Source organism: Podarcis melisellensis, assembly GCF_964234715.1.
Source record: "Podarcis melisellensis genome assembly, chromosome: 16".
Lineage (NCBI taxonomy): Eukaryota > Metazoa > Chordata > Lepidosauria > Squamata > Lacertidae > Podarcis > Podarcis melisellensis.
In genome coordinates, this window is record NC_138533.1 from 30,126,919 (window position 1) to 30,154,247 (window position 27,329).

The 27,329-nt window shown below is 45.1% G+C and overlaps 1 protein-coding gene and 1 long non-coding RNA gene across 2 annotated transcripts in view; one reads left to right on the plus strand and one right to left on the minus strand.

Annotated features, from left to right (window-relative positions):
* Window positions 1-611: 611 nt before the first annotated feature.
* The window catches only part of COMT (catechol-O-methyltransferase), a 33,275-nt gene continuing 6,557 nt past the window's right edge, over window positions 612-27,329 (plus strand). The window contains exons 1-2 of the mRNA XM_081893490.1: window positions 612-855; window positions 24,793-25,081. Of these exons, the coding sequence (XP_081749616.1) occupies window positions 24,793-25,081 (289 nt within the window). The 5' untranslated portion in view covers window positions 612-855. The remainder of the gene's footprint in view (window positions 856-24,792; window positions 25,082-27,329) is intronic.
* On the minus strand, window positions 3,999-5,480 carry LOC309359643. The gene is made up of 3 exons (XR_014163887.1): window positions 5,380-5,480; window positions 5,082-5,284; window positions 3,999-4,166 (listed from the first exon to the last, which is right to left on the minus strand). It is a non-coding gene; the product is annotated as an uncharacterized lncRNA (long non-coding RNA).

Below are 27,329 nucleotides of genomic sequence, written 5' to 3' on the forward strand. Positions count from 1 at the left end.
TTGCATAATTTAATCAAGTTGCAGAATCAAGCTGCTCTTAGTGCAGAATTTGACTTTAAGAATCGATGCAGAATGGGGATGGTTTTAGCCAAAATGCAGGGAAACAAAAGAGGCGAAAGTAAACGGGTGGAATCTACAGGCGTAATGTAGCAAAGGATTAAGCGTGTGCCTTTATGTCCTCCTTGCACCGAATTCTTTTGTGACCTCAGTCACACATCAGCCCCTCTTCCCCCTTTCAAAGCATCTTTTCCTGTTGCTGGCAGAACGAGACACATATGTGGAAAATAAGAACGCAGCAATGCTGAGAAAACGGAGCACATGCCCAAAAGTGTGAATGGGTGCCAAGTTGCCAAGGTTTCAGGCAGAGGCTTTCTCCAGCTTCCAGCTCCTTTAGTGGGACCTTTTGCCTGCAAAGCACTTGCCTGCAAATCTCTCCAACCTGCAAGCCAGATGGTATTCCCTGGCCAAGAGCGCTTTCTTTCAAAGGAGTTCAGCTCAGGGGTGAATTGGCTCCTTACCTGGGCTCTTGGCTGTGTCATCTATGTGTCAGTAACCAAGTAACAGGGGGCGTGTCACAAGAAAATGCGCGCATCCCGAGGTGCGTTCTGAGGTCAGCTTTAAGAAACAGTTCCTGCCAGCTGAGTGTGGTTTGGGAGCAGCAGGGAAGGAGGACGAGAAGGAAGGACGCTGCCCCTTTTAGAAGAAGCTCTTGCTCTCGGAATCCCTAAGCTCTTGTCGTAATGTGATCAATTGTGACCAAAGAGAATACTGCAGCTTCCAAGATCTCTGTAAGATCCACATCCCTCCAGCACAGAGAAACATCACTGCAAAACTGCTCCCATCCTTGTCGCAAAGGTACCCGTTTATATTTTTCCAGTTTTTCTGCAGACCTCTATCTTTGTTGCGTTTTAATGCCATGATTTAAGGAGCCAGGTCAGGAGGAGAAATTTGAGGGACGGGGGGGGGGGGGGAGCCTTCCTGGTCTCTCTCAATTCCACTTTGCTTCTCGCTTGCACAAGCTTTCCCGAAGCTAATATGTGCGGGGAAAAGAACGCTTTTATTTTTAATGCATCCAGTGTGGAACAGTGGCACTTCAAAGGGGTGAAGCAAGATAGCTTTGTGGTGGTGTTGTTTAAATTGAAAGCGTAACGGCTGGATGACTACCTGCAGTGGAACCTATAGTATGTTTACAGAAAGGATTTTGTTCAAGAAATGACAGAACAGAAGTGAGGGTTGGCTGATACTTTAAATAGAGCCGGCTGCCAAGTTATGTTAACTCCTGGATTGTGTTTCACCTTAAAGAGCTTCTGTTATAATCTTTCTCCCTCTCCCTTTCTCTGAAATGGAAAAGCAGGCAATCAATTCTTGTTGCCACTTGTATGCCCAACAGGGGAACCTGATTTTGAAGAAAGTGGTTGTTTGTTTCCTTGCTTGTGAGAACAACTTCTCTATCCCCCACCCCAACCCCTGAACCCATTTTTAAAAGCTGATTTCTTCATTTCCATGCTCCTGTCTGCCTCTATGCTTGCTTACTGGGAAGTAGCAATGACTATACTATCAAAATTCATTTGCCTGCCCAAATGCTATTGGTTTGTTTTTGGAAAACAGATGGCTTGATTTGCGCTGTAAACCTTCCAGACCCGCTTAGTGTTGGTGTTGAATCGCTGAGGTGCAAAAATGCTGCTTTTGTCCAGTGTGTTTTATTTTATTGCCGTCTTATCGGGTGTTCCTTTTGCAAGTTTCTAAATGCTAGTCTCACACAAGCAGTTGATGCTGTCCGTTATACCACTCCGTTGCCTGAATGCCAGAACACCGCTGGCGTCTCTGGGGCCTGTAAGATTTTTGTCGGTCCAGCTGCCGTCTGGCCTCAGACAACCTTCTGCTGGGAGCCGAGCTGTTAAACAAGAGCAGCAAGAAAATATTTACCTTTAGACCTCCCCTGCCCCCCCCCCCAAAGCAACACAGCAAATGTCTGTAAAATAGCTATTCAGGGGAGAAAGCCACATTTCTTATGCAGCAACAGATTTTGAGTGGTTGCCTAGCACCACCTTGCTGACTCCTGTCCATACGTGGAATTGTAAGATTGCTGGGTTCTGCTGCTTGAGAAACCATTTCTAAAAACATTGCTTTTTGAGAACATTTAATTTATCAATGAGTTCAGAAACGGGGGGCGTTGTAGCCAACTAAACTCTACTTGGCACAAACCCATTGAAATCAATATATATGACTAACTTAGGTCCACTAATTTCAGCAGATCCACTCTTGAGTGGCACTTAGCTAGAGATAACGCCAATTTGCCTAGAATTCCAAAGCAAATCCCCACTCCCACCCTCAGATTCTGAAGAAGCTAAAAAATCGAAAGGGAGTTTGCAAATGAAGTGGTGTTTATACGGTAATTTGCATATCTGGTTCTGAGATCCAGGCTGAGCGGCAATTGAATCTCATTGAAGACTAGGGGATAAAGTCAGGTGGGCCTTTAAGCCCCATTGATTTCAATGGGAGCTAAGTGCAATCTCCTGGTTCCCTTGGCAAACACCCCTTAGTGGAATTTAATTTTTAAGTCAACGTGCCTAAGATTGTGCTGATGGTCTGGATCCAACCCTCTGGCTGTCTCTTTCACGACTGTTTCATTTTGAACTTCTTTGGTACGTCGGTGCCTAGCGAAAGGGATGTGATTATGAAGAGACAGGGTGCTTTGAGCACTCAGGTTACTTGAATCCCCATACTCAGCCCCCAACATTGCATTTGTTCTCGGCCCTTGAAATGCATTTGTGATGTTTAGGGTCATTTGCTTTAGCTTAAATATATGATTCATAATTATTATTAATATTTGGTAGTTCCTTTTTGTTTTGTTTTGCAAGATGAACTCAAAGCAGCATTAAAAGTGAGTAAAAGCAAGAGAGTTTTTAAAAGCCTAACATGCTAATATGTGCCAAAAAGCCGATCCACTATTTTAAAAAGCAGGAAATTATGGTGTCTAAAAACAGATAGTGATGGTACTAGGCATGCCTCATAGGGGAGAGCATTCTGCAAATGGGGAGCTACCACCAAGAGGGCCGTTCTTGTGTTAGCAAGGCCCTGTGAATACATTTGCATTGACTAAACCAGGGGACAGCAACCTTTTTCAGCTGTGGGCCAGTCCACCATCCCTCAGACCGTGTGGGGGGCCGGACTATATTTTGAAAAAAAAATATGAACAAATTCTTATGCCCCACAAATAACCCAGAGATGCATTTTAAATAAAAGCACACCCATGTTAAAAGACGCTGATTCCCAGACCGTCCATGGGCCGGATTGAGAAGGTGATTGGGCTGTATCCGGCCCCCAGGTCTTAGGTTGCCTACCCCTGATCTAGGATATTCCTATAAACCCTAATGCAGGAGACCTACTCTACGGCAACTCTGGTAGGTAGGGTGGCCCTCCGGCCTGCACTTCCTGGTCAGTGACGGCTATCTACCCATGCAGCACAATTGCTGGCAGGAGTGAGACCCTGTCATCATTCAACAGCTCAGCTCAGAGATCTGCTCTGGTTGCTCACTTACTTACTTACTTACTTACTTACTTACTTACTTACTTACTTACTTATTTAATTGATATACTGCCCTTCAACTGAAGACCCCAGGACGGTTTTCAGCCTTGTAAACAGCCTTGTTGCCGGCCCAAAGGTCAAGGTGCTACTATTGGTGCAAAAAGCCCTCAACAGCCTGAGACTGGTTTGCTTGCAGGATCACCTCGCCCCATATGTTCTCACTCAACCACTTCAATCTGGGCACTGTTACCTTCTCATGCCCTACTTGCAAGAAATCAATCTTTTAGTATGCTTTGAAACTCCCTGCCTGTTGACATTTTGTTATACTGTTTTCAGCACCTGCTGAAAACATTTTGGTTTGGGCAAGCCTATCCATGTTTACATATGTTGTTTTTTATTGTTAATTTTAATTATCTTTAAATGTTTTTATTTATGACTTTAATATTTCTTGCGCACCACATAGACAACCAAGCGGTATATAAACTTTGTTAAATAAACAAATCCTTAGAAACCTCTCATGAGGAAGAGCTTGCGACCTTCCAAAGCAGTCTTGTTCTGCTGTTACACCACCAGGAACTTTTCCCTAATATTTATTCAAAATTTTGTCAGTTGAGCCCATTTATTCAGGGCTTATCTTCTGGAACATTTGCTCCATCATCTTTGTGACTCACAGCTTTTTAGGTTTTTGAAGATAGCTGTCACATGGCCTCCCAACGAAACAATCTCAACACATTCAATCTTTCTTTGTGATATGTGGTCCTCACTTTCTGAAACACGCTGCGTGGCCAATTTTAGACATCTTCTGAGAAGGGAATATTAATTTCCTTAAAAAAACAAAAAACAATTCCTGCAGCTTCTAAATAAGTGGGATTTTTAAAAATCAAAAATGAAATTGAAACACTAGGTTTTTGCTTTTTTAATGTACTCATTTCTGTTTTCATTGTAATGTAGTTTTAAATTATAAAATTTGGTAAATGGGCAAAGAAAACAATTTAGGCCGCTATCCTATTTCCATGTGTACCTGGGAAATGGTCTAATGAACTTCTTCTTTTTTTAATAATTTGTAACGGTCTAATGAACTTCTGAGTTGACATGCATGGTTGCACTGCTGGTTTCACATTGACTATGATGAAATTCTCCATATGGGGAAAAATTGGTATTTAAAATCCAGGATATTGAAGAGAAAACTTATTCCTCATAGTTGCTGAAATTTGGAGCAAAGTCGGTCTTCTTAGTCGGCAGGGGAAAAAAATAAATTTTGTTTCATGACCAAATAAACCCTTTTTTGAAGATAGGAATATTCCTTAGCATTCCCTAACAACCCGTCTCCTGTTTTAATGGGAATTGCCACAGCAACATAATCTTAACAGTGGAATTGCTCGTGTGACACAAGCTGGGCATGTGTTGTAGGTAGAATTAAAATATCCACTGGGGCACATTGCTAGGGATATCTTTTTTTAAAAGGAAGAGGAAACAAACAGAACTCCAGCTGCTTCAGATTCTTTAGCCAGGAAAATGAGAGCTTACCAAGTGTAAGGGATTTTACGCATACCTGAGAACCACCCTCTCATCCACAGCTTTTCTGTGAATATATGTCTGGTGACCATATCTTCTGAAAAATCAGTTTTGCCATCCACAAAAGCATGAGGGCTGTTGTTGTTAAGAGTGTCGGACTTGGGAGAACTAGTCTGAACCAGCCCGTGAAGCCTTTGGTTCAATTTGGGCTAATCAGTATCACTCGGCCTTGATCCAGTTCTAAAATTGAAATACATAGCATTATACATTGTAGAGCATGCTTCACATTATTGGTGCTGACCTTCAATGCCCTAAACGGCTTTGGCTCTGTATACCTGAAGGAGCATCTCTGTCCCCATTGTTCAGCCCGGAAACTGAGGTCCAGCACTGAGGGCCTTCTGGCAGTTCCCTCACTGTGAGAAGTGAGGTTACAGGGAACTAGGCAGAGGGCCTTCTCGGTGGTGGCACCCGCCCTGTGGAACACCCTCTCATCAGATGTCAAGGAATAAACAACTATCTGACTTTTAGAAGACATCGGAAGGCAGTCCTGTATTGGGAATTTTTTTATTGTTTGATGTTTTACTGTGGTTTTATAGTTTTTTGGAAGCCACACGGAGTGGCTGGAGAACCCAGTCAGATGGGCAGGGTGTAAATAAATAACTGTCCCATTAAACTTTAATTAGTTTAATGTAAATGCCCAGTGCACTTCCTTCTTTAAAAGTCTCACCACGGCAGAGGATTTCGCGCAGCAGCTAAGAAGGGCAGGAGAGGCAGCATCTTCCCAAAAGGGAGTCCTGGAGCATGCGGTTTGTAAATCAAAAATAAGGTTTATTTACAAAACACCAAAAAACAACCCTGGCGACGAACCACACATCTCAGCAAAACACACACCCAAAAGGGAGAAGGGGGAGAACAAACAAACAGGGGGACTATTTATACAGACTCATGTTCCTGGAAGCCTAATGACCTCCAGCTGCTCAGTGATTAGAGCGTTTCTGCTACTCTTTTAACCCTTTGATAGCAACACCCCCTCTCGCTCGTAACACTGAGCTGTACCAACCTTAATACAAATTTAAACCTGAACAGAAACATTTATGAGATTGCGGACTCAAAGCTTTTGTAAAACCGTCTGCGAGATTTTCTTGGCTTGGACAATACTTTAGTTCAATTAAACCTTGTTTTACACTTTGGCATACATTTTGATAACGGATATCCAAGTGTTTTGTGTGCGCCTTGAATTGACCTGATTTAGCTAGTTTAATACAAGGTTGATTGTCTTCCCAAACTCTGATAGGTAGGGAACATTCTCCAAACAATTCTTGTACCAGTTGCTTATAAAATTCCAGTTCTCTACATATATCTGATAACGCATTGAACTCAGATTCAGTTGAACTTAAAGCTATAAGTGATTGTTTTCTTGATCTCCAACCAATTAGTGCATTTCCAAATTTTATCGCTATTCCTGACACTGATTTTCTATCTGGTCCAGCATCTGCCCAACTGCTGTCGGCCCAACATTCAAGTTGTGTGCTGCCCTCTGCTGATAGTTTTAAGCGAAAGCTTTTGGTAGTTTGGAGATACCTTAAAACTCTTTTTACTCCTTGCCAAGCATGCATTGATGGTTTTTCAGCTTGTCTACACAGCATGTTGACAGCATATGTTATATCGGGCCGAGTCCACTGTGCAATGTGGAGTAGACTGCCTATCGCTGACTGGTAAACCCCGGGATTACAGAACTCTGCCTTTTGCTCAGTTTGAGCATCCTTTGTGTAACTTAACTCCATTGGGGTTTTAACACCAGCACAGTTGTACATTTTAAACCTTTCCAGCAACTGCTGGATTTTAGCTTCTTGGCTAAGCCAATAGTTACCATTTTCATCTTGCTGAATTTTAACTCCTAGATAAACAGATACATTGCCTAGTGATTTTATCTGAAACCTTTCTCCAAGCTTTGTGGCAAATTGTTGTGCAAGTTTATCATCCTTTCCACTGTATAATAAATCGTCAACAAATATCAAAACTGCTTCTTGTTCACATCCCGAGCCTTTTAGATAAAGACACGCATCTGCTGCGCTCTTTCTGAACCCCATGCTCTCTAGAGCATCGTTTAAGCAGGAATTCCAATTACGGGCGGACTGTTTCAACCCATAAATGGATTTGTGTAGGCGCCAGACCTGGTTTGGCTTGTCTCCTTCAAAACCTGGTGGTGGTGTCATATAGACTTCCTCCTGTAAGTCTGCATTTAAATAAGCCACATTGACATCAAAATGAAACAGCTTATTTCCCTTCTTAGCTGAAGAGGCTAGAAGCATTCTTAATGACTCCGATCTTGAAGTAGGGGCATAGATTTGAGAATAGTGAACACCTTTGCGCTGCGAAAACCCTTTTGCAACTAGCCGGGCTTTATATTGCAACTCTTCAGTAGTTGTGGGCTTTAAACGATATACCCATCGACAACCTACAGCTTGTTGCCCTTTCGGAAGCTCTGTACTTGTAAACACACCGAGAGACTTCATTGAAGCCATCTCCTTTTCCATTGCTTCCTGCCACTTTACGGCTTCTGAGCTTGGAAGCTGTTGTACTTCCATATAGCTTTCTGGCTCACACTGTGCCATATTTACGTATACACTTGTCACCTTAAACCGCTCTGGCGGCTTGCCCTTCGTGGCGCGTTTTGACCTGCGCAATTGCTCCTCTTGTGCCCCCTCTGACCGTTGGCTGTCAGAATCTGTCTCAGACTTTATGTCTGGACGTGCCTCTAGGGATAAAGACCTCCGTTTAGATACCTCCCTTGGGCTTGGTGTTGCAGGTGACCTGCTTTGCTTTTGCTGTCTGCTAGGCCTACTGACTGGCGAAGTTGGAGCACTCCTAGATTCTGGCTTTTCTACCTTAGGAGAAGAACCTCGTGCCTGATCAGAATCTGCATCTGAACCATGTGCACCATCCCCTTCTGGCTCATCACTCTCTGGACTTTCTTTCTCAGCATGAATGCCTAAATCATCTCTCAAAATGTCAGGGTTAGCGTGTAAGTGAGTCCATCCGGACTGTTCACAAAAATCAGCGCTCCTACTGAGGACCACTCTTGTAGTATCCCCACCTGGGTCCACAAACCTCCAAGATTTGGCATGTGGTTCGTACCCGCAAAAGATGAGTTTCCTAGCCCTTGGACTTCCCTTCTTCCTTAACGCTTTTGGGATAAGTACATAGGCTTGAGATCCAAACACCCGAAAGTAATTAACTTTGGGCTTCTTCCCATATAAAGCAAAATAAGGCGTAGTATCAATTACCGAATTATATACTCGGTTCAGAATATGAGTAGCCGCCTGCCAGGCTTCCGCCCAGTAACTTTGAGGAAGTTTAGCATCAAACAACATAGAGTTTGCCAACTCTTGCAGAACCCTATTTTTACGTTCGGCCACGCCTCCTTCTTGGGGGGAATAAGGTGTAGACAGACGATGCTTAATTCCCTTTTTCTTAAAGAAATTCTGCAACACAGACCCGGTAAATTCTGACCCTCTGTCTGTCTGAAAAGCAAGTACTCTAGTACCGAATTCAAGTTCTACCGCATGAACCCAATTTTTAACTGTTTCTGCAGTATCTGCTTTTGTTTTGAGAGGAAAAAACCATGTAACCTTTGTTTTGTCATCCGAGAGACACAGTGCATACTTTGAACCTCCCATGCTAGCAACAGGCATTGGGCCACATAGGTCCATATGCACAAGTTGGAATACTTTGTCAGATTTCCTATCTGAACTGGGATAGCTGCATCTATGAACCTTCGCACTTTTGCATGCAGTACAATCCAAATACTTAGTACATTTGTTCAATTTGCACCCTTCTGATAATTCAGGTTGCCTTTTAACATACTGAAAATTAATATGCCCTAAACGGCGGTGCCATAAATGAACACAAGAATTATGGGTAGGCGTGTTCACACAACCAGCATGAACCTGTTCAACTTCACCTGGACTTGTCTCAAAATAATATAACCCATTTCTGCATTCCACCTGCAAAAGAGATACGTTATTCTTTGAAATAGTGCAAACCCCATTTTCAAACACAGTTTTAAACCCATTTCTATCAAGTTCTGACACAGACAAAATACACCCCTTCAGTCCCTTTAGCACGTAGGCATCAATTTCTGTTTGCAAACAATTTAAGAACACTGTGCCTACAGTCTCTAAGGAACGTTTAGTTGAATCTGCCATAGTCACAACTTTAGGGGTTAGCAAATGTCTGCAATTCTGCAAACGTACACTAGATGGCGCCACCAGGTGGTGAGATGCACCACTGTCGATCAACCAGCGTAGATTGCTGCCTTGGCCACGCCCTTGCATCAACGCCATTGCTGAAGCCATGTGCTGTGTGCTGTGGGAGTAGCCACGACCTCCTCCTCTTCTTCGACGTCCCCTGGAACTCCTTGTCTGGTAACTAGGGGTAACGGCCTTGTTGCTGTCTTGACCAGGTTCACGTGTGCAATTCCTGATTAGATGGGAAGGGGAACCACAGCGAAAACAGTGTCTAGCTGCAAAAGCATTTACTGTGTGCTCAAACTCAGCATCAACACTCTTAGGCACAGCATAACTCCCCTTTAAAGATAAACCTCTTTCTCTTTGCCTTTTATCCTGTTCATCCGCAAGCCGAGAAGAAATGTATTCAAGGGTTAATTCAGTTGAAGGCATAGCTTCCAAAGTTAGAGCTAGAGTCTCATAGCTTTTATCAAGAGAAGACAACAATATGTATGACTGCTGCTCCATAGAGAAAGGAATGCCCAGCTGCCTTAGTTGATTAAAGGCAGACACCATTTTGGCAATATGTTCTTTCACACACGCTCCCGGTTGGAGACGTAAATCAAACAAACATCTTGTAGCATGGATCTTGGCCCCCGCAGTGTTTCTGGAATTTAACCGCTGCAGAACCGTCCAGACCTCATGCGTGTTCTTTAACTCAGAAACATAAGGCATTTGCTCTGGTCCCACTGCCAAAACTAGTAGACCTTGGGCTTTCCTGTCGCGTTTCTGTGAAGCTGCTGCTGCTGCTTTGGCTTCTGCAGACGCGTCTGCAGCTGCCTGTAAAGGCGGTGCTTCAGTACAGCTCCACAACTCTTTTGCTTGCAACCAAACCCTTACTCTAGCCTTCCAATCTTGCCAATTTTTCCCATTGAGTCGCGTAAACGGGACAGTAAAACTTTCCTGGGACTCTGCCATCCTCCCTGGGGCTTAGGAACGATACTCACACACCTGTAGACCGACTCCCAGCTGCTGAGGTGGCTCTGCTTGAGGAATCAGACGTCTTCCAGCGAGTACAAACTGCGCAGTGCCTCTTTAAAACTTTTCTAGGCACGTTGCAGGACTCAAGCTGCTTTGGAGGCTTTCGTTGTCAGCAACCGCTTCTGTCTTCACTCCAGTCCTTGCATAAATCACTCTGAACTGCTCTCCTTATCTCCTTCTTGACGTACAAACATCCATAACCTGTCCCATTAAACTTTAATTAGTTTAATGTAAATGCCCAGTGCACTTCCTTCTTTAAAAGTCTCACCACGGCAGAGGATTTCGCGCAGCAGCTAAGAAGGGCAGGAGAGGCAGCATCTTCCCAAAAGGGAGTCCTGGAGCATGCGGTTTGTAAATCAAAAATAAGGTTTATTTACAAAACACCAAAAAACAACCCTGGCGACGAACCACACATCTCAGCAAAACACACACCCAAAAGGGAGAAGGGGGAGAACAAACAAACAGGGGGACTATTTATACAGACTCATGTTCCTGGAAGCCTAATGACCTCCAGCTGCTCAGTGATTAGAGCGTTTCTGCTACTCTTTTAACCCTTTGATAGCAACAATAACAATAAATGCTATGAGTTACCGTATTTTTCGCTCTATAAGACGCACCAGACCACAAGACGCACCTAGTTTTTGGAGGAGGAAAACAAGAAAAAAAAATAATTCTGAATCTCAGAAGCCAGAGATAGCTGCACAGCCTGCATTCGCTCCATAAGATGCAAACATATTTCCCCTTACTTTTTAGGAGGGAAAAAGTGAGTCTTATAGAGCAAAAAAATACGGTAATCTGTGACAAGTGGCTTGTGCAGACTCTCAGGCAAGGGGTGTCTATAGCATTATTCAGGGAACGGCCACATAGTTCAGACTCACAGGAAAGTCTGGGAGAAACTTCAGTCTGATTGTCGGTGTGGACAGTACTGTGCTGGGTGACACAAAGATCTGACTAAGGCAGCTTGTGACTAATGGAGGGAGAAGGTAGATGTGATGCAGAAGATCTGTAATAGGACCATCCCGCACCCTTTTTATGGCCTTTCCATCAACAACATTTCCCTCTGTTTCATCCTCTCCCCACCCCTTCACCCCGGTCCTTTATCTCCCACATCAAATCTATTTCATCCCTTATTTTTGTACCATAACATTTGCTGGCCACCAAACAAACAAACAAACAAAAAATGCACGAAAACTTTACTTCTCAACATCTTTTGAAACCCATTGTGATTAATACTGAATTGATCACAAAAACAACCACCACAGGTAAATGAATTTTTAGGACAAAGAACTGGGCCTGTTCTTTTGACTACAATTTCTAGACTGCTGTATTTTTCGTCGTATCATTTCTGGACAGAGAGAGAGGGAGAGTTTTAATTTGTACACGTCAGTTTTACAATGGCCTTTGGCTATAGCAACTTGCTGAAAGAGCTAATTAATTTTGCTTTGCCATTTTGGAAAATAAACCCACTGTGTAATTGCAAAGTATCATTACACTCTTGCTGCGGAGGACTCTGGTTATTAGTGGTAACACCTCTGCAATGAGATCAGGACTGCTCTCCCCCAGGCACTGTGCCATTAAAGTTTGCGTCGGCTACCATCAGCACCACCAGGCTGATGGAGAGCTCATTTTTGTGGAAAAAGTGGACTGGATTTCCTAAGCACTCCTTCGGCCAGAATGAGCTAATAACATCTAGATTAGATTGTAAACTCTTGTGTGTCTGAATTCCGCCGCACAAACCTCAAAACCCTGTAATAAACCTTGAGAAGCTAATCATGCCCCTGGAAGGAATTTGAAAACTAATGCTGCAACTGGATGTAGTATTGTTACCGTTCGGTCCTAGAGATAAATGATCAGTGGCTTGAAAAATACAGGGACAGGCAACAGGTAAAAGACCGCTGGACAGTTAAATCCAGTCAAAGGCGACAGTGGAGTGCGGCACTCATCTTGCTTTCAGGCCAAGGGAGCCGGCTTTTGTTCACAGACAGCTTTCTGGGCCACGTGGCCAGCAGGACTAAACCGCTTCTGGCACAACAGGACACGGAAACACCGTTTACCTTCCCGCCAGAGCGGTACCTATTTATCTACTTGCACTGGTGTGCTTTTGAACTGCTAGGTTGGCAGGAACTGGGACAGAGAAACGGGAGCTCACCACCGTCACACGGGTTCGAACTGCTGACCTTCCGATCTGCAAGTGGTTTAGACCACAGCGCCACCCGCTCCACAGGAATGGGCAAAGCTATATTGACACCTGAGGCAGAAAATCTCAAGAGCATCCCCACTGCATACAGCCTGGGGTAGCCGACATGTTGCCTTCCAGATTATCCCTGGAGAGCTCAGTTGTTTAGAGCATGGTGCTGATAACACCAAGGTTGCAGGTTCAATCCCCATATGGGACAGCTGCATATTCCTGGATTGCGGGGGCTTGGACTAGATGATCCTCAGGGTCCCTTCGAACTTTACAATTCTATGATTCTATGGTGATGATGATGATGATTAAAATTTGTATACTGCCCTATACCCACTGGTCTCGGGGCTGTTCACAAGATAAAATCAAACTATGAAAACATAAAATACATACATACTCAAAATAAAACAAGAACAACCTAATAACCCCTCTCCCCAACACATTATAGAAGGGCAGATGTTGTTGAACTCAGCTCCAGCCAACATGGAGGGAACATGGTGGGAACATGGCGGGCATTTTGTTCTCTATCCCTTGTCTATGCCAACTTGCAGTAGCTCTTTGAAGTATACACACACACACACACACACACACACACACACTCACTCACTATATTTATACACACACACACACACATATACATTTTTATTAGTTTTTTAACATATCATTTTCAACAGTAATTAAACATACTTTTACATCTTATTCAGTTTTTTTTTACTTCCATCAGTCCTGTCTGAAAATTTTCCAATCTAATCTCTTAGTATGCATTTCTTATTTTCCCTACTACATTGCAAACTCATAACCAATATCTTTTCCTACTTTGTAACACTTCATATATTCCTTTTTACAAAACGTCTTGTAGTACTACTAATATAATTTGTTGATTTTAGCTGCTCTTCAAATAATTCATATACTTCTTCCAATCTTCTGTAAACCCACAGGTTTCAAATCCTTCCTGTCATTTTGTCCAATTCTGCATAGTCCATAAATTTCGTCTGCCATTCTTCTTTCGTCAGAATTTCTTCTTGCTTCCATTTCTGGGCTAACAATACTCTTGCCGCTGTTGTTGCATATAAGAACAGTTTGACATCTTGTCTATTAATGTCTTGGCCTATAATACTGGCTCTTGTGAGGTTCCAAACGAGAACCCACCCGAGCTGAAGGTTCATGGACCGAACCTGTATGTGTGCACCAAGCTACAACTCTTCCACAAGCCATAGACCCGTCGGGAAACGCCCCATTTTAATGGGGTTGGGTGCAATAGAGAAATGCCCTGTATTGGGGGACCCATTGAGTCCAGCATCCTGTTTGATCACTGGCAGATCAGTTGGCTCCAGGATGTCATGAGCAGAACTTGGTTGGCAATAGTGCTCTCTTGCTGTTTGCCCCTTAGTAACCGGGCTGTCCTGTCCTGAGGACGTAGTTTTCCTGCCTTCTTCAGTCTCTGAGGATGGACCCCTAGTGGGATCCTCATCCACTCCATAGTGTGGATGTCGGTGCCAACAGAATTGGTTGAGGACCCTTTAGGCCACCCAGAGAATATTGAGAAGCAAAGCAGCTAGTAAGCTTGATCTTTATTGATCTGTTGCAACAGGGTGCTCCCCTCACCCGCAGGAGAGAGGAGGGACCCAAAACAATGGTGCGCAAGGCCTTATAAAGACTTTTGAAATTGCCACCCTGTAGATCAAGACCATCCCCAGAAACATCATACATACATCACAGAAGGGGTGTAACCTAAGTCCACCCCCCAGATACATCACACCTACATCACAGAAAAGGCGGTCTAAAACAGAAATTTGAATGTTGTTTTTCCTGTTTGCCAAGTTATCTGATTGCCTTTTCTGATTGCCTTTCCTGATAGTCTGTCACCCATTATCTGACTGCCTTTCCTGATAGTCTGTCACCCATTAAAATGCTCATTACTCAATTCCTGAGACAAGGGGAAGGCTCCCTGACTCCCACTCCCTCCTTGCAGGGAAAACATTTGGTCAGTTTGGGAATCAAAATGGTTCCGGGTCGGTCTTCCTGTGCTGATCTACGTACGTGCTTGGTTGGTACACTTATGAACATTACCATATATCAAGACCTCAAAATTCCTATCACATAAGCCAACTGCTCAAAGAGGCTGGGCCAGCCTGTATAAGACCCCGGATGGCCTCATCACATGGCTGAGACAATATTGGGAATATAAGGAGGTGCCTCTTCCGCAAGTCAGACCATTGGGGCTTCCAGCTCACTATTGCTGTACTGACTGGCAGCAGTAAAGTAGAAAGAAGGAGCAAAACACACCCTCTTCGTCCAAGCCAACTGCTTCACGGGCATAATTCCATTATTCAAGACATAATTTTAAATTCCCCACTGAGGAGTTGTGAGACATGTTACCAGAAATGGTATGATTATGCCAGGTTTTCTGCGAGCTTCTGAAATTATCTGTGCATTATGAATTTAGTCTTTGTCAAAGTAGAACAGTTTTACTGCGCCTTCAGGAATTTTGAGATGCACATATTGCCCATGTGTCCATGCGCACACACACACATACCCCTTCTGTCCGGGAGACAAGGAGCAAAAAGATTGTTAGTCTCTGCTCACCATGTTGGCTCTCTGCCATTCCTAGAGGCTAAACGGAGACTGTTTCTATGCAAGAGAATAAAAGAGACATTTTTTATTTAAAAAATTGTCACGCACAGAAACCAGCGGGGAATATTTTAGTCTCCCTGAGCACTCTTTTAACTGACTTGAAAGTTGCCACTTTTCAACAACAATAACTTTTCAAAAGAAAACTCCAGTGTGCAGCTGCCGAGTTTGATTTTCAGACTTGAGTTCAGGCGGGTGGAAAGTAATTATCTTTCCCCAATTCATCACCAATTGTTGGTGGGTCAAATCCACTTGGGCTTAATCTTCAACCCAGATCTTATTGTCCTCTGTTGGTGTGAGGAGCTGTGTCAGCCACATGATTAACCCTCCTGACATTAACTACAATTGCGGTGAAACTTGCTGAATGATTAATCAGCAAGGTGCACAAATGGTCTAGGCTCTAGAATAGGAATACCCATTTCCGGTGTCCTCTTACAACCTCCACCCTGGGAAGGAGATGGCTCCACACCTTAGGAGCCACTGTGGAGCCACTGTCACCTTGTCCCCCGTACCCCATGGAGGTAGCTCTGCCACAGGACTCTTGTGAATAAACCAGATACCTTGGAAGATCAAGAAAGATATGAGCAGCTTCTCCCACAGCTTGAAAACCCACTGTCTAGAGGAAGCAAATGACTGCATTAAAAGATGCTCATCCTTTGCATGGCCAGATGTAGCACTTGGGGGATGAATTTTTAATCTTGACTTTGAATGTAAGAAGAGCCTGCTGGATCAAGCCAATGGCCCATCTAGACCTACATCCTGTTCTCACAGTGGCCGCCCAAATGCATGTGCGCAAGAGCACTCTTCCCACCTGTGTTTTCCAGCAACTAGTACTCAGAAACATTGCTACCTCTGACTGCAGAGGCAGAGCATAGCCACTGTATGGTCCAGAAGATAAAAAGTTCTGGCAGTTGTTCCAAGCTGGGGCTGAAACAACTTGCATCTTTGGCTCAGCTGCAGGGTTGCTAACCGTGGTGCTGAATGTCATGAACTTTGCATCAGCACCTCCTCGGCCTTAGTTCACAACCAGCTGCAGATCCCTTGGCCTGCTGGTCTCCCTCTTGCTTTGGCCATCGCCTTCCATCTGTGGTGGCAATGGCAATGGATCAGGGAAGCTTTTAATATTTGATGAATCATTGTATTTTAATATTCTAGGGGAAGCCGCCCAGAGTGGCTGGGGAGACCCAGCCAGATGGGCAGGGAATAAGTAAATTAATTAATTAATTAATCATCATCATCAACAACAACAACAACAACAACCTGCATAAACCTGCTGGCAGCAAAATGATCCCTCGTTTTCTGCATGTTGTGGAGCAACAGTTGCAACAGCAAGGTCCTTCCTCTGTCCCTGCTGTGTGCACCCTGGGGATAAGGAAGGAGGGTGCTGGCTAGTTGTCTTTCGTGGCACCAGCTGCCAGTGCTTCAACCAAAACAACAACAAACAGATTAATCTGGCAGCACAAAACAGCAAGAACGGTACACAGGGGAAAGAAAGCGAGCTGAACAGGAGCTGTATCCAGTGCTACCCGTACTCAGCGTCGATCCACTGAAATTAATGTAGGGTCATTGAATTGGGTCTGGCCGGAGTGAAACTTTGTTGGCTACAACCCCATCTTGCTAACTCAGGATGGCCGCGCTGTATTGCTGGCAAACCCCACTGGGATCAGAAGCAATCCCAGTAGAGCACGTTGGAGGAGAAGGTCTGGTTTCGTGTAAGGCACACCCCTGTGTACATATGAAAGATCAGGCTGGGTGCTACAGGACATTGTCACATTTGTGCATGAGGGATGCACCCAGCTGTCTGGAGCACAAGGAGGGCAAATGGTTGGCAGTTTTATTATTTATTGACAAAGCATACATTCACGGTAGCACTTAAGGTGCACAGTGGCTATAAAACAGATCCAGGCCTCGTTGAACATTCTGGGGGCTTCTTACACACACACACACACACACACACTGGATCTTTCACTCTGTGAGTGTGTGTGTGTGTGTGTGGTTGTGTCCTTCTGCATACCTTGGGGTTCATGCAAACCTGCTACTGTTTCCCTCTTATACAGTGGTACCTCAGGTTACATACGCTTCAGGTTACATACGCTTCAGGTTACAGACGCCGCTAACCCATAAATAGTGCTTCAGGTTAAGAACTTTACTTCAGGATGAAAACAGAAATCGTGCTCCGGTGGCGCGGCGGCAGCAGGAGGCCTCATTAGCTAAAGTGGTGCTTCAGGTTAAGAACAGTTTCAGGTTAAGAACGGGCCTCCGGAACGAATTAAGTACTTAACCCGAGGTACCACTGTGTGTGGGTGCCAATGCTTGGACTACACAAGCACTCACAACTCGAACGCTGGAAACAGAAGGAAGTGTGGCATCTTCTCTATTTTGGCATTGAAAAGAAGCAAGGAAGGAAGCAAGGAGAAAAAAAGAACAAATACGTATCATGGTGAAAGCGTAGGAAGGGGAAAGGCCATAGCTCATTGGTAGGGCACCTGCTTGGCACGCAGATGGTCTAAGGTTCAATCCCCATCATCTCCAGGTAGGGCTGGCAGAGTCCCTTGCCTGAAACCCTGGAGAACTGCTGCCAGCAGACTATAATGAGCTAGCAGTGTTTGAAACTCCCATTGTTATAGCTCATTCTGCAACAAGGAATTTCGTTAGTGTGAGCAGTTTCTGAGCTCTGGGTGCAGTACTGCGCTTACGATTTCAGCTTAAAACTGCAGAGTGGAAGGAAAGGAAGATCTTTTGCTGCCTCCCCGCTTCCAACTAGTCTGAAGACTGGAGAAGAGACCCTCTTAAGAATATTGGGGGGTGGGCAAGGGAAAGACTACTAGACCATGCGAAAAATGAACAGAGTACTTTAGCTGCAGTTCATTCATTTTCAGCTTTGTATTCTTATAAAAAAAGTGCACCTAGACACCCTGTTGTTGCTCCCATAACCGAAGTTTAAGGTGCCATTTAGCTCCTGGGTTTCATATCTCAGTTTCTAATGCTGTGAGCTAGATGCATTGATGATCTGACTCCATAGCTTCCTATGTGGAAATGGAGTTCTTCCACTTTTCAGTCCTGACCTTTTCCTCTCGGAAGGGCTGGTGCTCAGGTAGAGCATCCGTCTTACATGAATAAGGTCCCAGGTCTGGTCCACAGCATCTGCAGGTAGGGTTTGGAATTGCTTCTGCCTGAAACCTTGAGGGAGCTGTTGCCAGTCTGTGTCGGCAACACTGAGTTAGATGGCCGAGTGGGTCTGATTTGGTGTAGGCGGCTTCCTCCTGTACCTGTGGCCTCCTCGCCCTGTCTCAAGATAATTCTGAATTACCTTGCAACCATGTGAAGAGATCCAGATACACATTGTGCCTTGGGGAAGAACTCTGTTGGAAATGCATTAGACTTAGAGGTTCATATTTCTTCTATTTCCCCCGATCAGAATTTGAACCTGAGCCTGGCCTGCTTTCGCTTACCACTCTGCTACGGTTGCGGTTTTCTACGAATTGCTCCTGTGCACAAAAGGCAAAACAAAGCAATATAAAAGGGCAGTAGTTTGACGTTCCAGCCTTTGCAAGGCAAAGAAAATGCATGACAAAGTTTTGTGGAGGAGAAAAAGAGGCCGTTTGCGAGACTTTGAAAGGGATAACGCTCCTCGCGCAGCCGAGATAAGTAGATGGGTGAACAAAGACCAACTGCACTGTGAGCGGAGGGGGTCTCCATGGCAACGTAATTATTTTCTGACTTCAATCTGCGTCCTGCATAACGATAAGAAGTTTAAAGGGAGGGGGAGGGACATCTCTCCCACTTGCTTCCCCAGCAAAACCGACTGGAGAGAGTAAGCTAATAGAGCAGGTGTAGCTGCTGCCAGACCTGTTTAAGCAAGATGCCCGCCCTGTACAGTGTCAGGATTGGGGGAAGGGCCATAGAGCAACTCCGTAGCAGAGGAGACAGTCCCTGTTTCCAAACTAGCAAAGCCAATGATAGTATCCTGCGGCAGGGAGTTTTTCTTACGAACAGGCCCCCAGGCTTCTGTGAGCTCCTTTACGATACGATAATCTTTATTGTCATTGTCCCATACAGAACGACAAAATTGCAAAATCTACATAAAACATTCAAAACAACAAGCCTGCTATCCCAACTTGGTTGCCCCCCCTAAAAACTCTGATACCCCATTTTTAAATACGATATACTCCCATAGAGACTCCCTACACTGTGTTTGGGTACCCAAAATCGCATTTGGGTAGAAACTGTTTCAGGGTCTATACGAGCAATCTCTACCTCCGGGATAATCTCACTCTGCCAGTTAAGTAAAAAAAACCCAACAAGGTCTCCATTGGCCACCTTCAGGCCTTAAAATTGAACGTGCTGGTGGTGTCCCCAATTTCTCTGGTCCTCTGGTTTTACCTGTACAGTGGACCTTCCGGATATGAACTTAATTCATTCTGAGGGTCCATTTGCACCCTGAAAATTATGTAAATAGAGGCATGCTTCTGTGTATGCACGTGGCGCGATTGAGCACTTCTGCACATGCGTGCGCGGTGAAACCTGGAAGTATACAATTTTGGGTTTGCCGCCGCCATAACCCGAAGATTCCATATCCAGAGGGATCCATAAGTAGAGGTATAATAATAATAATTTATTATTTATACCCCACCCATCTGTCTGGGCTTCCCCAGTCACTCTGGGCGGCTTCCAATATTTTTTTTAAAAAATACTGTACTACATCAAACATTAAAAACTTCCCTAAACAGTGCTGCCTTCAGATGTCTTCTAAAAGTCTGGTAGTTGTTCTCTTTGACATCTGGTGGGAGGGCATACCACAGGGCGGGTGCCACTACCGAAAAGGCCCTCTGCCTGGTTCCCTGTAAATTGGCTTCTCACAGTGAGGGAACCGCCAGAAGGCCCTCGGTGCTGGACCTCAGTGTCCAGGTAGAATGAGGGGGTGGAGACGCTCCTTCAGGTACGACTGTATGTCTCTTGGATTCATCACTGAGCATTGAATCCTGTCCGGATGTCAGGCACTTACCTCTAGGTCTTCAGCCATCAACCACTCAGTGTCAGGGGACTGAGGAGGAATGGTGGAGACCTCCCCTTCTCCTACACTTCCCATAGAAGAAACAGACAGCATAGATTTAGAACAGTGGTTTGCCGAAGGGCATAGGTAAGAGGCTGCAGAGGGGAGAAGCTGGGAAATATTGGGAGAAGAGCAGCAGGAAGAACCAAGGGAGAGACAGCTGACAGTGTCTTTAGAAAGCATTCCTGACCCCCTCCTCTCCCAGGACCAGGTGAGCATTGAGAGTAGTAGAACAGAAAGCTCAGATGCAGAAAGCTCAGTTTAGCCATTGCAGGGATGACGTAGAATTAGGAGAGATGGCGCAGATGCGACTTATTCAGAACACCACCATTATTTAGCGGAGATTGTCTCTCTCTGTGAATACTGAATAAATAATCGGTAAGAACTCTTCTTATTTTATCTGCTCCTTGGCTGCCACTGTGGGAGGGATAGGATTCACTGAAGCCTGACACTCTGGTAGCAAAGGTGCAATTTTCGTCCTCCAAAGTTTTACAGCTTTGCTGCCAAGTCAGCATGCAGCTCAGCAGTTTGTGCAGAGATCATGTCCATCGCTTCTACTGCCGTTACAGTGGAATCATTTGGTGACAGCTTTTTGCCGTGTTTGCAGTCTGTGTCCGATCATTCACCTGAGATTATGACTTGCCTGTTAGCTTAGGTAGTGAAATTGTGATTCTTCCTCGCTGGTGCACCACGAATCATGTCGCATCTAAGCAGATGTAAAATTGTCCCTGGAGAGACTTGCTTGGTGCCATCCTTACATGTCTTTAGACGCCATGCAAAAAACATTCCTCTTTATCCAGGCTTATGGCTGTTAAATAATCTATGGCCTGTGAAAGTGTGGGGGGAGGAATTTTATTATGATGATTATTTTACTATTAGGGTATCAGTCAGTATTCTTTTTGCTATGTCTTTATTACATTTTTAACATTGATGTTTTGTAATGTCCTCCTAACGTTGCACACCACCCTGGGATCTTTTGTTTTTGTTTTTATGAAATCATTTTTATTTGATTTTACAAATATAGAATTATAACAAGCCAAATACTCTGAATCTCAAGACTTCTCCCCACCCCCTTCATGGGTCCTATTGTCAGCATTCACAACTACATATTATTCTGTGCTATATTTTATATCAATCCATGTTGTCCATAGTATTTGTTACATTACAAGTGAGATTAAAATCCTGCTAATGTTTTCATCTGCTTGCAATGGTCTCTTAAATAGATTATAATTTTTTCCACTCCGGAATCTTTTGATAAAGGGTGGTATATAAATTGAGTATGGGAATGGGAAACCGAAAGTGGTAAATTCGACCATGCCTGGTAGGATTGCTCTGTAAAATAGCTAAAATCGGCACGCATAGAATCTTGGCTTAGGTTTCATGGAACAGGCAAAGGCAAACTGGGCCCTCCAGCTGTTTTGGGACTACAATTCCCATCATCCCTGACCACTGGTCCTGTTAGCTAGGGATGATGGGAGTTGTAGTCCCAAAACAGCTGGAGGGCTGAGTTTGCCTATGCCTGTCATAGAAGCAGTAGCCTCAGTCTCCTTAGACGACCAGCTAGTTATAAAACCTTGCCTATGATAGAGTGGGCCTTTCATGCCTGGGTTCCCTTCTCTTTGTCTCTGTCTTCAATAGCTGGACTGTACTAGAGGCTCTCCTTCTCCTGAATTTTATTTCAGTAAGAAAATGTGAGGGAATGCTAGCAGTTTGGGAATCATCCTTTTTTGGAGGGCTTGCAAAATAACAACAGCAACCACCTGTGCCACAAAGCCATTTCCTCCTGGGAGGAGAGGGGGTTGCGGGCTAAACCCTCCACCCACACACACAGGGCGGGATCTTGCCCTCGTGTGGACAGGGAATCCCCGGGCGTGCCTTCCACCCCGTCCGCCAATCGGCGGGCCGGGGAGGCGGGGCCTAGCCAATTTAAGGCCAGGCACGCCCGGGGACCGCCCTCTTTTCCCTTTCCCAGCCGAGTGGTTTTCCCATCCCACCCACCCTTTAGGATTAGCTAGCTATGACCTTGCTATGGATTTCGGTTGGTCGCCTCAAGGGGCCTGGTAGGAATTTTTCCAAGTTGGCACACTTCAAGCCTTTTGGTTTTTTCGCCTACCTTGTAGCAAACGTCACAACTTCCACGGTATTGGCGGTTAGGCATTGGCAGGGGTTAATTGTTATGCAAATGAATGGGGGGAAGGAAGCGCCATCACCTTCCCCAATGGAAAGGGTAGTCCGGTAGAGGACTCCGGGGGGCGTTGCCTTGTCCAAAACCTAGGGAGGTAAGGGCCCCCGGCACGCCCCCGAGCGGTGACACCCGTGGGATCCTAGTTGGCGTACTTCAACAGGACTCCCACGGCTTGTGGACAACCCTTCCCGGTCTCCATGCCGGGTAGACGATAGGAGCCAATGCCTAAGGCCAATACCTTTCAATTCTGTAATCAATAAAGTTGTGGCCTTTTTATGCCCATTAACCTTAAATAATGTGTCCAGTGTCTTCATTTCTCATGGGGGGAGGGGACTTGCCACGCAAACCAGATTGGATGAAAACTCGTATCGGAGTGCTCTGTAAATTGATAGCCATAGTTTTTAATATACTAACCCTTTATGCTCTTCCACACCCATTTAATTAGATTCTTATAGACTTTTATATAGACCTTCTGTTTCAATACTTTTTAGCTTTCCAAAATGTTTTACAGTTTTTAAATGATTATACCCCATCCTGTTTATCCTGGTCTACGACCGTAATAAAGATTTGAATTTGAATTCAACAACAACAATAATAATAAATTTAGGTGGGGACAAAAGTCTTTGCCTTAGCAGCTTTGCTGAGACCTTTTAAAAATGTTCAGTGTTTTTTAATCTGTGTTTTCATGATAACCTTTTGTATAGTTGGTTCTAATGCATCTTGTGGATTTTAGCTGTGGTTTTATTAGCAGTTTTATGATGTACTCTGTCTGGAGAGCTCATTGATTGATGTATTAATCTTTCAATAAAATAAATGTTCCATCTTAAAAAAAACATTTATACCAAGTTTAGCGCACCAGCTCACATTAACGAGGCCAGGGGCCGTCAATACATCCGTCTCAGCTTAAGCATACAAGCCGAAATATGCCAGCCAGCTTGGGACATATCCACATGAAATAGACATTTATAATGCAAGGGTAGTAAGGTCCTCAGACCATTGCCTGGTTGTAGATTGTGGGTGATTATCTTTCCAGTGCAAGTCACATGGTGATCATAAGTGTTTGCAGGAACTGTCGGCCCCGATTAGCTCAGTTTCTCACTCCAGTCTTAAATTCAGTTATCTACATTTTGCAGCAATTGTCGTTTTTTTAAAAAAACAAACGTTGTCGTGAAAATTCATCAGCACTTTCTCCTAGTAGACACCTTTTTATATGCAGTTTCCCTCGTATGCATTTTTTGTACGTCGTTTTCACTAATATCCTCATTTTTATGCATACCTTAATATATGTATCTTTTGCAATCATTGTTTAGTCAGCACTGCAAAATTCAGATGAGTGCAAATTTTGAAGGATGCAATGTTTCGGTTCATGTGTTGTTTCGGAGAGAGCGCATGTGATAAATCCAGCTTTCTTAAAAATAAAAATAAAAATATTAGATTTTCCACAATTGTAACAAAAACCACAAAGCAAAATAACACACAAAGACAAAAAAATAAACAAATAAACAAACTTAATTCTTTGAAAATCCCACCTTTTTACACCTCTTAATTGACTTCTAGTCCCTCCCTTTGAGTTTCCTTATAATTGAATGTAACAGCTTTCCAATATCATTATTAAACTAAAAATCACTCCAATTAAATCCATTTTATTCACTTTTCTTAATAGTCTAAATCCCATTTATTTATTTATATCCTATTCTAATCCTAGGGCTTTTTGGTACTTTCAAGTACAGTGGTGCCTCGCAAGACGAAATTAATCCGTTCCGTGAGGCTCTTCGTATAGCGGTTTTTTCGTCTTGCGAAGCAAGCCCATTGACAGTTTAGCGGATTAGCAGCTTTTAGCAATCAGCTGTTAAGCGGCTTATCAGCGGATCAGCTGATAAGCGGCTTAGCGGCTTAGGGAAAGGGGGGAAAGGGGAAAAACCCCGCAGGAACTCGCAAGACATTTTCGTCTTGCGAAGCAAGCCTATAGGGAAATTTGTTTTGCGAAGCGCCTCCAAAACGGAAAACCCTTTCGTCTAGCGGGTTTTCCGTCTTGCGAGGCGTTCGTCTTGCGGGGCACCACTGTAGTTTTTAATTTTTTATATTACAATATTAATTCAAATAGTCCTTAAATTTCCTCCAGTCCTCTTGAAACTCCTCTTCTTTCTGGTCACGGATTCTTCCAGTCAGGCCAGCTAGCTCCAAAATGTCCATCATCATCATCTGCCAATCTTCCACTGTTGGTAGTTCTTGTGTTTTCCAATTTTTAGCAAGTAATATTCGAGCAGCCGTTGTGGCATACAAAAATAATTTAACATCTTTCTTGGGCAGTTCCAAACCTATTATTCCAAGAAGGCAAGCCTCTGGTGATAAATCCAGCTTTCAATGTGTTCTGAAATGGATTTCTTCCCCATCCCTAACTGGTTGCCTACCTATGTCTTCCAGATGTTGGAAGGTTGGATATTGACCATCCTGGTATCTGTCGGTGTCGGCTCCCTCCTATTTATGGTGGCGCTGGTGATTCTCCTCAGAAACAACATCCATGCTACTATGTTCTGGAATGAAATCGTGCTAGAGAAAATCACCAACTTTGTCATGGATCAGAGCAAAGAGCAGCGGATCTTGAACTCTGTGTCCTACAATGCCGTCAAAGGGGATCCCGAGAGCGTCTTGGACTGCATCGACAACTACTGCTCCCAGAAAGAGTGGGCCATGAACGTGGGCGATGAGAAAGGTAAACGGGTGTCATGGACGAGTTGGACGCAGAGGAAGGGTGGGAGGAACCAGCTGGGGAAGGCCCAAAGGAAGAAGGCCCGAAATCCGGGGAGTGGTGGTGGGATGACAATGAGTGGTCAAAGGGAGAAGACTGGGAAGAGGAGGTCTCGAAGGATGAAGAGGTAACAGGGCTTAGTGAGCTGGGATGCAGAGTCTGTGCTGCAGTCACAAGTGTCTCTCCCTCCCTTCTCCCTGGTCTCCCGGTGGTGTGAAAAGAGTGGAGGAGAGGTTGGCTTCATGCAGACACAGTCTCTGATTGCTTGGGAGAAGCCCTGGAGAGGAGGGCTGTGGGGAGATGGAGACTTTCAGTCTTGGCAACTGATGCGTAAGACCTCCCAGAGATGAGCTGCTGTGCTCCTTAGTCCTGACACTCAGCCAAGGGATGATTGTGCTTTTGCTTAAAAAGAGTCAATCCAACTTTGAGCAGTGTGATCTGCTGTCGGTTCACTCTTTGACAATGGGCTGGAGCTCCTTTAAAGTTGGTCTTTGGTCGCCACCAAGAGATGTGGAGATGGCTTCTCTTTAGAATATAAAGAAAGCCTTGCTGGATCAGGCCAAGGGCCCATCTGGTCCAGCATCAATACCCATCCAGAGTCTCATGGGAAGGAGCCAGCAGAACAATACTACTACTAATAATAAATTTTATTTATACCCTGCCCTCCCCAGCCAAGGCCAGGCTCAGGGCAGCTAACAACCAATATGTGCTGGTCCCGGGGGGAAAGTTACCGTTGGTGTAGTCAAAGTCCGGTCCTGGGTCGCTAGCCTGGAAACAGTTCACAAGGAGCGGAGCGAGGTCCGAAGCCGGAAGCCGGGCGGGGACAGGAACACTGAAGGGTCAGATCTGGGTCCGGGCAGGAACAGGTACTCAACAACGACGTTGCTCCCGCAACCTGGGACCGGGCTGACTGGCCTTTATCTTCTCTGAGGCCAGGGGCGGTCCCGGCCCCCAGGAGCCCCGCCTCTCCTGGCCTTAAGGCGAGCACTCCTCCTGGGAGAAACCAGTTCCCTCCGCCTCTCTGCCCTGTTCAGGAGAGGCTGAAGGGTTACTGGGCCCAGGGGGAGACTCACCTGTAGGCACTGAGTCCTCAAGCACCTCTGGAGCCAGAGTGGACTCACCTGGTGCCTGCTCCTGAGGATCCGGCACAGGTGCAGGCACTTCAGAATCAAGGTCCTGCCCCAGTTCAGCCGGCCCTGGAGGCGGGGACTCCTGTGCAGGCTGGGATTCATCTGGTTCAGTCTCTGAATCGGATTCCCAGGCCATCACACAATAATAAAAACAAATTGATTAAAATACCATTTAAAAAACAAGATTAAAATACAACATTAAAACATTAGGATGCAGCCTCTTCACAGGAGGAGAAAGGAAAAAGAAAGAGGGGGAGGGAATCAAACTGATTGTAAGCCAAAGGCCAGGTGGAACAACTCTGTCTTGCAGGCCCTGCGGAAAGAAATCAGATCCTGCAGGGCCCTGGTCTCATGAGACAGAGCGTTCCACAAGGCCGGAGCCAGTGTTGAGAAGGCCCTGGCTCTGGTTGAGGCTAATCTAACTTCCTTAGGGCCCGGGACCTCTAGGGTATTGCTATTTATGGACCTTAAGGTCCTCCGTGGGCCATACCAGGAGAGGTGTACCATAGAGAGAGCATACCAGTAGCCTTCCTTGGGATTCCCAGCAACTGGCCTTCAGAGGCATTCTGCTTCCGCCAATGAAGGCAGACTGCCTCCGGACAGCCTTGCATTTAACAACATGCCCGGCCAGGAATTCCATGCAGGCACATCCTTACAATTCCAGGTAGGCCATTGAGACACCTGGTGGAGAAAAGACCAATCTCTTCATTTTCCCATTGGCAGCCTGCTGCATTTTGGTGCTGGTGGGTCGCGGGTGGTGCTGTTGTCTAAACTACAGAGCCTAGGGCTTGCCGATCGGAAGGTCGGCCGTTCGAATCCCCGCAACGGGGTGAGCTCCCGTTGCTCCGTCCCTGCTCCTGCCAACCTAGCAGTTCGAATGCACGTCAAAGTGCAAGTAGATAAATAGGTACCACTCTGGCGGGAAGGGAAACGGTGTTTCCGTGCGCTGCTCTGGTTCGCCAGAAGCGGCTTAGTCATGCTGGCCACATGACCCGGAAGCTGTATGCCAGCTAGCTCGGCCAATAAAGCGAGATGAGCGCCGCAACCCCAGAGTTGTCCGCGACTGGATCTAACGGTCAGGG